Source organism: Pollicipes pollicipes, unplaced genomic scaffold, assembly GCF_011947565.3.
Source record: "Pollicipes pollicipes isolate AB1234 unplaced genomic scaffold, Ppol_2.1 Scaffold_3087;HRSCAF=3621_pilon_pilon_pilon, whole genome shotgun sequence".
NCBI lineage: Eukaryota > Metazoa > Arthropoda > Thecostraca > Pollicipedomorpha > Pollicipedidae > Pollicipes > Pollicipes pollicipes.
The window spans coordinates 17827027-17841667 of NW_023596225.1; the positions used below are offsets into that span (position 1 = coordinate 17827027).

At 48.9% G+C, this 14641-nt stretch overlaps 2 protein-coding genes across 4 annotated transcripts in view; one reads left to right on the forward strand and one right to left on the reverse strand.

The window, feature by feature from the left end:
* Positions 1-2312, forward strand: part of Prosbeta1 (proteasome beta1 subunit) — a 14237-nt gene extending 11925 nt beyond the window's left edge. For both annotated transcript variants that reach the window (XM_037212354.1, XM_037212355.1), the window contains 2 exons: positions 335-479; positions 2015-2312. In XM_037212354.1, coding sequence (XP_037068249.1) covers positions 335-479; positions 2015-2136 — 267 coding nt within the window. In that variant the 3' untranslated portion in view covers positions 2137-2312. The remainder of the gene's footprint in view (positions 1-334; positions 480-2014) is intronic.
* On the reverse strand, positions 2242-6677 carry heix (UbiA prenyltransferase domain-containing heix). 2 transcript variants are annotated; one of them, XM_037212353.1, is made up of 3 exons: positions 6569-6677; positions 4108-4270; positions 2242-3713 (listed from the first exon to the last, which is right to left on the reverse strand). In XM_037212353.1, the coding sequence occupies exons 2-3, from the start codon at positions 4261-4263 to the stop codon at positions 2904-2906; spliced, it is 966 nt and encodes a 321-aa protein (XP_037068248.1). In that variant the 5' UTR covers positions 4264-4270; positions 6569-6677; the 3' UTR covers positions 2242-2903. The 2 variants fall into 2 exon arrangements, with proteins under 2 accessions (XP_037068248.1, XP_037068247.1); XM_037212352.1 differs by having other exon boundaries at positions 6544-6677.
* Positions 6678-14641: the final 7964 nt, after the last annotated feature.

Consider the following 14641-nt stretch of genomic DNA (forward strand, 5'->3'; position numbering starts at 1 on the left):
CTCTTGTTATGTTTGGTCAGGTCTGCCACTAAGCCAAAGACAAATGCCAGCATGTCACTAACATCTTGTTCCTTAGTATATTAGTGTTTGGGATGGATGATGTTGCATGCTTCTTGCAATATGCTTTACAAAGGCATGTATAATTGTGGAAGCCGCACTTGTCATCATTTGAGATCTGCCACATTGAACCGTGGTAACTGTCCCCAGGATGCGACAGTGATGTGTCCTGCGATGCCCCCTCTCCGCTCAGCACGGCATGTCGTATTTTAGCGCTGTCTCGGCCTGGCGAGCCTCGAGAGCGTGCTGACCTGACCGGGGCGGTGGCCTGTTCCAGATCTACTCGATCCCAATCGGAGGCATGATGGTGCGTCAGAAGGTGGCCTCGGGCGGCTCGGGCAGCACCTACATCTATGGCTTCCTCGACAGCAACTACCGCCCCGACTTTAGCCAGGAAGACTGCGTCGACTTCATCAGGCGCGGTAGGTGGAACAAAGAAGGCCGGGTCTGAGGCATCGTGATTGGAGGAAAGTAGGGCGTTCGTCGCGCTCATCCCCTGCGTTTTCTGCTAAATTGTCTGTGATTCATTAAAGCTGTGATGCCTGGTTTTACCAAAGCTGTCAATTCTCATGAAATATTCAGCGTAGCGTCCCAACCCCATGCTCCCTGCGCATCTTGTTCGTGCTAATCGTGCTGCTGCGTAGTTTGGAGCGTTGTATGATAATCAGAAGACTATGTAAGTTGTTGAGTGCATTTGCGAGGAGCATTATTCGCGTAGATAAGACAGAAGTAATAGCCTCATTCCTCGGAGAAGAAATGGGAGAATGAAGATGAATATGTGTTGATATTTCGGGAATATGCCTTTATCGAAACAATAGCAACAAATAGATCACTTCAAATAAAAAACAAATAACGTCTGATTTGTTTCGATAAAGCTATATTGCCGAAATATCAACACATCTATATCTCCACTCTCCTGGTTTTACTCGGAGGAATGAGGCTATTGCTACTGTCTTATATAATTAAAAGCGCTCCAAGTTTTATGCGTGGAGAAACGCTTTTGGGTTATGGCGTCGATCCCTAGGATTCCCCAAACGCCACTCTCCCTGTTTCTTCTCGCATGGAAGGAGTCTTTGTCTTGCACTTAATAATGCATGTTCATTCAGTGAAATGGTAGTAGAGCCCTTCCACGGGGATCATTATCAACTTGGTTCTGTAATCTGTAGGATCGCCATACGCTTAGGTGGTCAACAAGAGTTGGTGCCGCCGCGCGCACCAACCTTTATTTTGTACCGCTGCGACACTTATGCGACATTTCTCTAAGCTGTTCCATCCCCACTGAATTTTGACACGTTTTGTGATTGTCATAACACCCACCATGCGTGCGATTGGCCAGACGTTCGGGGTCCTCCAAAGCTCCGCACGTACTTTTATGCAAGCGGTATTCTTTGTCCAAAGTTTCTCGTTAGAATTCGTATCGTACGCTTTGTTGTGACGTGAACCCTGATGAACCTTAGTGCTTGCAAATGCCTCATTTCCGGGGGTGGGAACGGGTGCAAGCGAACCATGTGATTCAAGCTGACAGCAAACGACGTACTCCAATATTCTGCCCACCGGATGCAATTTCGGCCGTGCGCTTCGGCACGCCCACAGGCCCGGGATGTAAACGGCGGCAGAGGCCACCGACGCAGTTATTCAGCAAACTGACAGGTTCAAAGTGGGCGCCCTGCGGAAGTGTATATATATATATATATATATATATATATATATATATATATATATATATATATATATACATGTTTGTGTGCGTCGATAGTTTGCGAGAGCCGGGTGCACTCCGCAGCCAGCGGCAGGTGGCTGTGGCACTGGTTGGCGGTAGGCCACGCTGGAAGTGCCTGTGACGTCAAACCGCTGGAGCCACGGTTTTTCCCCGACCCACGACGATGTGTGTGGTTGGTGACGCGACCCCCTCCCCCCGGCCGGGCGTGGAGGTAGCCTGACGGGCGCTCTATTGCAGCCGTGTCGCTGGCCATCCACCGAGACGGCTCGAGCGGCGGCGTGTGCCGCGTGGCCATCATCACTGCCAACGGCGTGGAGCGGCGCACCTTCACCGGCCGCCAGCTGTTCGTGCCGCAGTAGCCAGCTCCCGTCCCGCCGTTCCGTGTCGCAGCGGCTGGGCCGCGGTGATGGGGACCCCGCTCGCTGCTCGGGCTGCTGCGGAGCCGCCGGCGACGGACACATCGCTGAGGGCGGTCTCATCCGCATTGTATTTGATCGGTTGAAATAAATACACCAACAACGTGCAACAGTCGCGATATGGCCGTGCTTGAGAGCGGGATACCAGCGAGACGTAACAGTCACGTGACAATCGCGGCAAAATGCAGCACAAAACACTGAGTATTTTCGACGCAGGCGCTCCGTACTCGCGGCGTAGACTGAGATACACACATCAAAACGTAGAAACCCGACACCCGGCCAGCTTACTAGAAAACCAGCAGGATGCACCTTCGCGACGCATCCGAGACAGGAGGGTAGACCACAGCCGTGAAAACGCGTAACAACTCGAAACAGTCACATATGGTGCAACGGCCAAAGCGCAAGCCGCCCGCATGGACCGCTGCCTGTCCGAAGAGCTCGGGTCACGTGGCACATGGCTCGTCCACAGCCGCAATGGCAAACAACACCTGCACCGCGCACCGTCCCCACCACGTGCACCCGCTCCGATTTCACCCAACGTCGTGGACGCGGTCGGCCACCACCGAAGGCTCGGCCGCCCGCCGCGTTCCGTTCCCGCAGCCACGGCACCGAGACCGTGCCGTGGGCGCGACAGACCAGACCCGGTGTCCGCCGGGCTGCTGCGCGCCAAGCTGGACCAGCGCCGGGGCCGGGCGTGCGCCGCCCGCCAGTCAGGCCTCGTGCGGTGTCAGGTAGGGCAGCGTGCGCGCGTCCGACATCAGGATGGCCACCACCAGGCAGAGGCCGAGGTAGGCGTTCAGCTTGGCCGTGCTATTGGGTGTGTCCTGCATGCTGACTGTGCGGAACTCGCGCTCGATCTTGAAGGCCGTTGGCATGGTAACGCACGGCAGCAGCAGCCAGGTGGAGTAGTGCACGCCGTGCACGATGCACAGCACGTACGGCGTGAAGAGCAGCACCGCGTACAGCACGCGCGAGGCCGTGTAGCCGATGGTGATGGCTAGCGAGACGATGCCGGCCTGCTTGTCGACCTGCAGGTCACGCGTGTTGTTGCTGTGTAGGATGGCCTCGGTGTTGAGCGCTAGCGGCACGGCGTACAACATCGCCGGCCACTGGACGTAGCCCGTCTGCGCCAGGAACGAGAACAGCACGCTGATGGGGCCAAAGATGATCAGAATGAGGATGTCGCCGAGCCCCACGTACTTCAGCCCCGGCCCGCCCGTGTACAAGAACGAGCTGGACAAACCGCCGAAGAACACGAACGCCAAGTGCTCCATACGTGCCGACGATACGATGGAGAGGAGGCTGAAGCCGAGGCAGCCCACCAGGTAGAGCAGCACGCCGAGTGTGGCGATCTCGTCCTTGGTCAGCAGGTGGTCCACCAACACGCGGTCGTCGCTACGCGACACGTCTACGCCCTTGACGAAGTCGTAGAAGGTGTTGACCACGTTGCCGGCTGCGTGCACGGCGATGGCGGTGACGGCCGTCAGGAAGACGGCGAAGACGTGTAGCTCGCCGGCCACCTGTGGCTCGCCACGCTGTGTCAGTCGGACGGCAGACGGCCGCACTCCCGGTAATGGGAGAGGGAGGGCGGACAGGGGCACCCCCCGGTAATGAGAGGGGGCAGATCGGCGCACCCCCGGTAATGAGAGGCTTCCGTGGCGCACCCCAGGAGTGGGAGGTGTTCTGTGGCGCACTCACGGTAATGGGAGGCGTTGCGTAGCGCACTCACGATAATGGGAGGCGTTCCGTGGCACCTGAGGTACGGCAGTAGCTGTTTCGCTAAGGCCAAGACGCTTTTCCCTTTGAAGCACCACAAGTCAACATGTGCATTCACGCGAAGCGGCGAGCATCTTTGTGGACATGACCACTCCATACGACCACAAAGCATCACATCAGCGTCCTCAGACTTAATACCTTGTATGCCAGCGCGCAGCCGAGTAGCACGGGCATGAGCGACGCGGAGAATGACCATGGCCGCAGCGCCAGCACGTATGATGAGAGCTTCATCAAGGGCTCAGTGAAGCTAGCCCTGCGCCTGGGTGCTGAGGCATCCTGGTGGCTGGAATTCATCTTCAGACTGCAACAGAGCCACAAAGGAGGTTACAGTGGAAGTTTGAGGATTATAAATGGCATGATGTCAGTGGTTGTGGAATAGTAGCACACTAAAAGGTGAAAACATAAGAAGGGAGGGAATCAGCACAAAATGTATGGAGGAAGTTGTGGATAATATAGCCTGTGCATCACGTGAACTGCAAATGTCCTGGATTCTAGTTGTGAATTAGGGTGTAAAGCATGAGAACTGTTTAAATGTAGTGGAAGGATGAACAATCCTAATGCTAAATGAAGCACAGACTGTGGATGGAAAGAAACAAAACACAAATATATCCTAAATAAACTCATTCATTCACTTAACACATACACTATGAAATAATACAATGTCACATGTGTTATTTCCTTTTGCTTCAGCTACAAAGCACAGCATCATGCAATTGGGCACAATATACAATTTCTTTTTCATTATATTTGCAAAGGGCAGCACTGTGTTACCAAGTTGTAGAGCTGAACTTCTACCACCTTCTTACTATTAGAAAATATTTAAGAACACAACTTTATAGCATACAATAATCACAGACATCAGAATTGTACCACTAACATACAAAGCAATATTCTTCCGATCTGATGCTGTATGCTGTAACTGACAAATCAAGTTACCAGAGGGTGAGTAGCATTATCACTGTGACCATGTGTCTGAAGAAGCTTATCACCTGTTGATTGCTTGTAACAAAATGCTTCAGAATGCTATGCAAGCTGTATCTATCAAAATGACTTATGCAAGCAACATGCTGCAGCAAGAAAAATCATTGCTTCCTGGTTTCTTTGCAGAATTCTAGCAATACTGTATGTTTTTCATCTATTTGTGAGCACTTTACATAAGGTTCTATGTTTTGAATTGATTTGGCAGGTCTGAGTCAGTTTAGGCACCCTTAGGTACTTGCCAGCTGTCCTCAGCAGATATGGCCTGCAGCCAGTGGTAGCAGCTATAGAAAGTTTAGGTGATATCAGAGGGCATGACAGACCTTGCCAAGTATTGAAGCACATCAAACTTTCCCCACCAGATTCTGCCTTTTGTAAAATTGCACATCAGATGGAAGAGGGCAGGGTACACACAACAAGCACTGCTTAGCATGAGCTGTTATCCCATAATTTATCCTTTCAAAGATGCTTGGATTAAATATAACAATAGAAAACAAGGTGTCATATTCATTTATAATGTTACAGACATTATTTCATATTAATCAACAATAGTCTGCTGTTTTTAATTCAGTTCTATTTAGCCCCTAATATTTATCATATTTTCAAACTATCCTTGTATATTTGCAATAGCCCTCAGGTGATATAGTGCTTGTGCTATATAAGGCATGGTAAGGCACAGAGAATTAAGATGGCCTCTTTTAATAATTATAAATCTGACATTTGTTGAGTTCTATTTGTTAAGGAATTATTGGTAAATGCCCCTGCTGACAGAATCAAAGAGCTTGATTAAGTATCAAATATCCTATGTAACATAATTTATGTATATATGTACATATATTTATGTTTGTCAATATTTTATCAAATAATTTATGTAACTATTTTAATATTTTGTTTTTGTGAAAAGGGCACATTGCTAAAGAATTCATTTAACATGCCACTACCTTATTGAATATTACATTTAAGCACTGTAAGCAGGTCATCTTAATTTCTTTAATGCTGGTAGCACTTGTTTTGCCTGTCTCCTGTTTACTTACATCAGTAATGGTAATCAGCACTGAGACATTGCAACCTTTTCATCATTACATTCCATATCACAACTACCCACCATCTTGAACATGACTGTATCATGTTGTTGACCAAAGTATGCAAACATCAAAGTGAGTACTGAGGTACCAATTGAGTGTTCAGAGCCAATGTTTTAGGGAATCATGGGGCTGCAAAGGTAATTTCAGGCAAGGAGTATCAAAAAAACATTTTACAAGCCACATCTGTTTGCAACTTCAACATAATTCAACCACCCCTGCAATTTGACACACTAAGATAAGGTTATTGTACTAATATTCTGCAGGCCATGCGGTGGATGCTCCTTTTGGTACTCAAATGGTACCTCTACATGCATCTTTCCCAGCCTAGCAAGTCAAACAGCACTTGACCTCAAACTGCCGCCCAGAGATAGTTGGAGAGGGTGCATGGGCGCCATGCCCCCGTTTGAGCCAAAAGGATGGCATGAGCTATAGAGCGATTTCGAAGGCATTCGGTGAAAATTTGTAGGGTCGCAATAAAATTTGGCATTTGCCACCACACATGCCCACATACCCATAACCTCTTCCCCGATGATGACCTTGGCTACGTGCCAGCTGCTGTTGCTACAACACTTAAAAATATACGCTTTACTCCCCCTATCAACGACCTCCCCCACAAACAGCCTTGATTTTCAACCGGACCGCATGTACGACGTTTGTTGAGGCTTTTGGCCTCAATATTGTCTTTTCTGCACCATCAATGTAGACATATTGAGACACTAAACTGCAGGTTCAGGAGACAAGCTAACTGATCGCTTACGTTTCCAGCTACCACTACAACCAGACAACATTAAGCTCTAAGCTAAGTAGGTTTTGCGGTTACACACATGCTACAAACAGGATGTCACTTTGGGATTGAGATACAGAACCATACGCTGCAACATGTGACGACTTTTAAAGGTGCATGGTCACCCTGATAAAATTTGACGCGTTTTTTCACCCAACAGTGACAACCGTATTTGTCGCATAATCGTGACTGCGTTGGTTGTACAATACGATCAGCGACAGCGGAAGTCGTCAGCGATCCCTTACTAAGGCTTACTAGGATGCTTTTTTCTCGGCGAATCACACCTCAGCACAGGTTTTTCACAAAAAGGCAGCTCTCATCAACTTGAAATGGGAAGTCATTCCTCCCCAAGGAAACCAGTTTGAATCAACAATTCGTTCGAACCTTTTTAAATTTTAGCATCGAGGGAGCGAATTCAACTAGCTGAGAACCAGACATACATCCTGTGTTAGGGGTAGGTGAGGTCAACCTTTTCAGCCGACACCCCCAAACCGATTTTGGAAGTGACACCTCTGGTTGCCAATATTTAAATCAAGGCGGCTCTCGGAAGTAGGCTAATAGAAGGGCTGAACAGGTGTCTGTTCTGTCAGCGACGAAATCTGGAATGGCCTATAATGCCAACTGGAGACAAATGCATATTACCGCGCTCGCAATATCATTATAAATGCGTTAAACCACACAAAACAAAGCTAAATGAAATGCAACGAGCCATAAACACCATGCAGGTCGTTGTTTCGAATGATTCGCTTGCACTGAGGTATCATTTGCTGGTCATGCCAAGAAACCCAGTGGTTACGGCGTAGGTCTTAGTGCTTGAGTGGCCGGCGCAGTGGGCTCAGGCTGGTGGGCCCATCGGTTCGTTTCAAAGCTAAGACGCTGCATGGACGGAGAAATGTGAGAACATGTTTAGTCAGCGGCCGCATAGCATGCATAAAGGGCCGTAACGTGCCCCATGCCCTGGATTGCTACTTTTTTTCGTTACTGTCATGATTGCATCATAAGCATTACATTATTACATGATTACCATGGCCTGGGCTGCATGGGTGGTGGGTCAATGTTGGCGAAACGAGCCGTGCTTAGCGACATTGGTTGATTTTTTTTCAGATTTCTAGCCCTGCGACTGTCTCGTTATATGACGGCCTTGTTTAGGGTTTAGAGGCGATTCTGATTGCATACTAATTTATATCAACAGCGGGTTTCAAAATCCATATTCTTTCAAGTGTGTTTGGGCAACGCTCATCTTGTAACCGCTCATAGCATTTCTGCGCTGTCCTGTTGTCTGTTTCCACGCTGGGCATAGTTACGAAAGTACGTCAAATGTTCCAGCTATGGACCTAGGATCTTATGGCCACGTATCAGGGACTCAGAAAAAAACAGGGCAAGGTGTGAAATACTTTTGCATCAAGCCGCGCTGTGCCATTATAATGTTCTGCATTTTAACGGGGCGTGCGGCGCCAGTACCTCATTGCAACGGCGGAATCCCCCTCTGGAGCGTCGCTACTTCGGTCGCCGAACTGTCGAATGCCCGGCACGGGAGCGGCCAGGTGTTCGGCATAGAAGGCGTCGCGTGTCCGAGACGGGAGCGGCCATCGGGCACGGGAAAGGCCGCGTGTTCGACACTGAACTAGCCGCGTATCGGCACATGAGAGACCGCATGTCCGGCGCAGGAACAGCCGCTTGGTACCCGGGCGGCCCTATTTCCGGCACACGGGAGGCCGCGTATCCGGCACAGGAGAGGTCGCGCGCCTGACACAAGAAAGGACCCGTGTCCAGCACTGGAGTGGGCGCGCGTTCGGCACTAGGGTGGGTGCACTTTGGGCTTTGGAGTTGCCGCGGCACAGGAGAGGCGGCATGTCTGGCACGGGAGAGGTCGCATGTCCGACACAGAAGGGACAGGGTGCCCGGCACAGGAGAGGCTGCGTGTCGACAAAGGATGGGTCACGCGTCCAGCAATGGAGTCGGTGCGCGTTCGGCTCTGCGGCGGGGGCACGTTCTACGCTGGAGCGTCTGCGTGTCAGACACAGGAGAGGCTGCGTGTCCGACGCAGGGCTTGGGAGACACAGGCGCCGGCTGCGGAGCGCTTAACTCTGGCCCTGATTCGCCTTTTTCCATAACGAGGCGGATGGAGAGAAGGGGACGTCGATGCGACGTTGATACGACCCCCCCCATTCCTCCGTTGCTTCAAAACTAAGACAGATAGGGCGTCGCGGAAAGAATCCCCCATCCCCATCCCCCATCCCCCTGCTGCCAGGATGAGCCTCGACAAGACTTTGCGATTTTTAATAACTTGCTTGTTGCTTGGTCAATAATTGGCCCCACTAGGCCCTACCTTTGATGATAGACCGCACCTTGGAGGAACATCCCTTTCCTACTTACCCCAGAGGATTCCGAAAGTTTGAGCGCGATTGTCCGGCATGCTGGAGAGGTATCCCCCGAAGCCCTTAGGGGGTCGCATGCCAGCCTAATCGTTCTTTGGAAGCGCTGGAGGTTGTGCACAGTCTACCGGCCTCGGATCTCAAGCGCATCCATGAGGCCTGTCTGATCTCGGACCCGAAGTCAGCAGGAAAGGCGCTAAAACCCGTGGAATGTGTGCGCCAGCCTTAGAGGCTGGTGCACGCACAGTATGACAAATTCAAAACCTGACTATGCGCTGTGGAGTGGGTGATGCCAGTCTCAGTTATGGAACAGAACTGCTGACTGACTGGCCAACAAAGTTGCATTCTTGACGCAGGCCGCCAATCCCGCGACCCGACCTGGGCATGGGTGTCATCAAGTGCAACACTGTAGATCTGGCCCACGCCAGAGCCGTGGTAACCCGCGACCAAACGCCACACTCGATGAAAACCTGACCCAGTAAGGCTTATCACTGTCTCCCAGCAGTGGATGGATGTAATTTAAATATGTGGACGCATAGAATTCGATCCCTCTTCTGGGCATAAAGTCAGATTATCCTATAAGGTAGGCTGACTAATTAGCCAAGAAAACTAGAAATGTTCGGACAGGATGTGGGCAGGATGTGACTCACATATCGTTAACAAACTTAGGCCATGAGGCGACAGGAATCAAGGCATAGAGGAAAATATAATGGTACCTGCTGGTCAGTAAAAAGGACCTTTAGTTTGGCTCGGTAGTGGGCTGCCACCTTCAAGCACTTGGCCTCGACCTCTTCCGTCTTGCGGTTCAGAGAGTCCGTTAAGTCGGAGATCTTCTGCCGAAGCCTGGCCAGTTCGTCGGGACCGGAACAGGATGGACCAGGAAGTGGACTAAACGAGGCGTAAAGGACATCATTTGCAGGTTTGGGATATATTATTATGGACACATGCGCATGGCTCTCCTGAGTAGGGAAATGTTTGGTCAGCATTACAATTACTTGTACTAGAAGGACAAAAAAAAGACAGTGGACAATGGTGATTGGGAGTAAACAAAACACAGTATGAGCATTAGCATTATCAGCTCAGACCAATCTGAAGATATCCTCAAGCCGAGAAATGGACTGGTTTACTATTTTCAAAGGGCACAGTTGCATTCATACAATGCTCTTTACCATACCTTCGCATACTATTGTTGTTGTCACATACTATTGGTTATAACAGAGTGGCAAGCGGGGATATTTACCAGGCATCCAACGGCATGACTAGTTCCTTTGAGTGCTTTTTTTAACATGGTTGCCATACTGGTCCTATAAATATTTGCATTGGGAAGTTGGCTATGCTCAGTCCACACAAAGTTTGTTGGTACTTTTCCAGCTTTGTTGCGCATTTTGTCATACAGGAATGTTCAAGAATTGCACATTGCTCTTAACATTGCATGTGCCTTACCTTTCCTGCCCAGCAGTCTGGACCTGCTCAAAAGCAGGTTTGACACCAGAAGCATGCTCCTCCAGGGACTCCAAGACAGTGTCCTGCTTGTCTTTCAGGGTAGACAGGAGACCAGCAAAGCATCGCCTGTAACATGCCATTATGAACTGTTTTGCTGCTGCCAGACATGGATTAAACAGGTCAAAATATTTTGCCATTGCGAAAAGACATTCGGCAAAAATCATTTGCGAATTGGGTAGATCATTCTTTGCATTTAAACAATTGAAATAGCTGGCATTATTTGATCTGCAAACCAACAAGTTCAATATGGGTAGTTCCAATAATGAATCATAATAATATAACAAGCATGGGAGTAAGAGACATCAAATCACATTCGTCACTTCCAAACAAACCTACCATACACAAATCACGAATGGTATCTTCTTCTTCTTCTCCTTCGTTCTTCTACATCACTACAGGAACAGTGTTTATGTGTGCCTGCACATTTGAGTTAGATCATCTGCAGGCTAAACGGTCAGGAATTTTCCAATGAAATTTGCACATGACCAAGGCCCGCTTACGGCGCGTGACAAAGTCGCGTCAAAATTCTGTATTTCGCAAAAACGAGCGCGTGCTGCATGAAACAAGAGCGCAGAACCCCCAAATTTTTAACACGGGCGACGCCGAGTAAACGATTCCGGCCGACGGCCCGACACGCTTCGCTTTCCGAAGCCGTATCTCGGCAACCAAGGGTCGCGGCTACATGCAGCATGCACAGTGCGATAGAGCACGGAATGGACCATCGTAATCTGGTAAGTTTTTTCTGCCACGTGACACGTGGCACGTGCACACGTGTTGACAAGGTGAAATCGGCCGTTTTTGACGTGGTTTTACGTCAACAATTTAAACGTTGTAAACGTTCAACAATTTTAATGTAAACAAGTTACATTAATAATTCAAGCGGCCACATTTTCAGTGGGCATGGCGAGTTTGTCGAGCGTACCGTTGCGCTGCAAACCGCATTACAAGTTGCAGCGGGCCGAGTTTTCAAAACCGAAGCTGAATACAAGCCGCTGCCGTCAAAACTATACGTGATCTAGAGTTGAAAGCTACATCAGCGTGTCGACCGATTCGTGTCGGCGGTCGCCGTGAGCGTACAGGCATGGATTTTGTTTCCCGACAGTCACAATTGATGCGGCTAACTTTCAGTCGCATGGCGAATTTGTGCAACGCCCCGTTGCGCCGCAAGTTGCAGGACAAATTGCCAGATGCCGGCGCCTAGCATAACAGCCGCTTCTGTCAAAAGTATTCATAATTTGGCGTTGAAAACCACATCGGCGTATTGGTCGACTCACTCTCTATGCCACACTTTTGCTGATTGCATTTTCACACATGTCGCTCGCAAATGAGCTAAGATTAGTGGGTTGCACGGCAGCTTTTTGCGCCGCGACGGAACGGCGCCGCCCCGTGTCTCGGCTGACGCCGAATGCTGCTCCAAGGTTAAACGGCCGTCTTATCACCTGATTGGCTGCCGTAATTCATTGCCTCGGACCGATTATGCCATATCGCACCAAAATCTAGACACCGGTGGGGATTGCAGCGACACAGGTATGACGGTGTACCATGCGAAATGGTGCGGTCACACGTATCACGTGGCACGGGCTCAATGGTGAATTTTGCCCTCTTCCACGGGTTTGCGCGTTTTGTGCCACATCTCGGCACCCATGACACGAATACATGCGGGATTGGCGCACTTCGATGATGAATGGAAAGAGCGAGATGGTGCTTCACTCTTCGAAATAAAGTAATGTTGTATAATACAACGGCAGTGCAACCATCGTTCAAAAGGCTGACAGTTAATGGAAGGGGCAAAAATCACCGGCCACACCCCAGGACCATTCGCCCACCCCATGGAATAGGTTTGGCTGTGCTGCGGAGAGCGCGGCGAAATGCGCTCTCTCCTGCCGGCGGCCGCCAGAGACCGTCAGTACCGCGTGCGGTTTGCAGCCAAGTCTAGACACATGACAAAACGGATTGCTGGTGCAGGTATTGCAATAAAACCTACAAACAAAATGTTAATCTTACTACTTCTGTATCTCTCTCTCAAGGTTCTGGAAAGGTCATGCCTCCGCTTTGAGACGCCTTGAGGGGTTTGCCATGGGGTCCTTTCCTGGGTTGAGCAGCTCATACTTCAAATCACGCACCTAATTTCTCGGAGAAAAGTGAAGGGAGCAAACTCCAGTGCTTTTGTTGGGAATGATTTTATCCCTCTTAGCAGCCTTGATCCACCTTCGGCTGCTTTTTGTCACCTGGTAAAGAGTGAACAATAACATTGGGTGGCATCATGTTTTTCTTATCTTCTGTATTGCGATGGGGAACCAGACGGATCTTCCCATTTTTCGAGCTTAGCACCTTCAAAATCTGTAAAAATGTTATGTGGGTAAGCTCACTGGCATGGTTGTAGATAACTTTTTATGTTCTTACCAATGTTAAAATTCAAAGTTAAGGCACGGTAATGAGGAGTTCAATTGGAGCCTGAAGTTGTCACCTTCTCTATGTGTTGCATATAGACATTGCCCAGACCTTAGAGCAGGGATCCAAACATCACAGCGACATAACTAGTTCCGAACAATACCCCTGCAACCTGTCACCATTAAAGGACAGACTGGCAAGGATCATTTCAAATAAAATGCTGAAGGAAATATTCCGTAGTCAGGTCATGGGAGGCGCCTATGCTCCGACACATAAATTAACATCCCGGTTTTGTTCCTTTCCTATTCGTGCAGCAAATATGTCTTCACAGGCTTTTTCCAGAAACGGCGAAGAAAGTTTTGGGAGCGTCGAAAAATGAGTTTGCTTCTTTCATAGTTGTTTACGACGCAATTCATTTATTGGCTATATAACATTAGTGAAGCAGCCTCACCAAAACGCATCGAGGTGGCTCACTCAAGTTGCGAGTGTTGTTTAACGTCTTTACTGCGCTGTAAAATTGCCAGTTTTTAGTCACTAGCAGAACATTGCTGGGTGCCATTTTACAATTGCGTGACATCACGTGATAATGCTTCGGCAGTGATTATAACTCATCAAAATTGTGTTGGAATTCCATCACTTCTACTTTTATTGATTAGAATTGGCTTATAGGTGCTCCGGGGCCAGCATTGTCTCAAGCCTAGCATATTTTGGTATATATCCTGCCGCCCAGCCTGTTGTTATAGCGCCTTGGTCATGACAACCAGCATGCGCGTCTCTAACGGTACGAACAAAAGGTCGTTTGTAATTGGCCCAGCGCGCAACAGTCTGTTACCGAACAGTTGGTTGGTTGACGCCTTTGAACCACTGCGTCACATGCATCATGTGGCACTCCCATTCGCAACGGTTAAGTGCGCCTCGAAAACAGCCACTGCGATGAACACTTTGGGGGAGAATTCGAAGTCATGGCATGACGTGTCATTGAACTCGCGGCATTATTGCGTCATGTCCGTGTATGTTTTATCTAAACAGATGGTTTTAACCCCTCGTAGCATTTATTTTACAAACATTTTGACACATTAGTGTGTTGTAGACATTACAGAACATACACTTTAGAAAAAATAAACCAAGTGAAATGTATTGCTGCCATATTGGCGAGGATGGAGTCAAATAAGATTTCTTCCGCAGAGTCGACCACTTACAATCGAAATTTTGAGCCGTTTAGAAGGATTTCGAGAAAACTGGTTTGACTGATCAAATCGTATGCGCCTGATGTAACAAGAGGTGAAAAGTGCCAAAAAATGTGGGATACTCCCTTTAGCACACTAGGTCACAAATAGCACCAATGGAAAAATACTTTAGGATTACCTGAAAAACATTACCTTTTTCCTCAATGAAAATTGATTAGCGTTTGATTTCACCATCTTCAAAATATTAACGCCAAAATGTTTGGTGCAAACAGAGGTTAAAGTTCACATGGATGCATCGCTGGCTTCGCGGGTTTCATGAACAGCTCTCCTGATTTTGGCTGCAATGTCTTGTATCCTAGACCACGCTGT

Bases quoted from the DNA above. Each gene is read 5' to 3' on its own strand.
- heix (XM_037212353.1), bottom strand. From the start codon at position 4,263: ATGAATTCCAGCCACCAGGATGCCTCAGCACCCAGGCGCAGGGCTAGC. The intron at 3,714-4,107 runs GTATTAAGTCTG...GGCGAGCCACAG, and splicing joins GCTGCGCGCTGGCATACAAG to GTGGCCGGCGAGCTACACGT.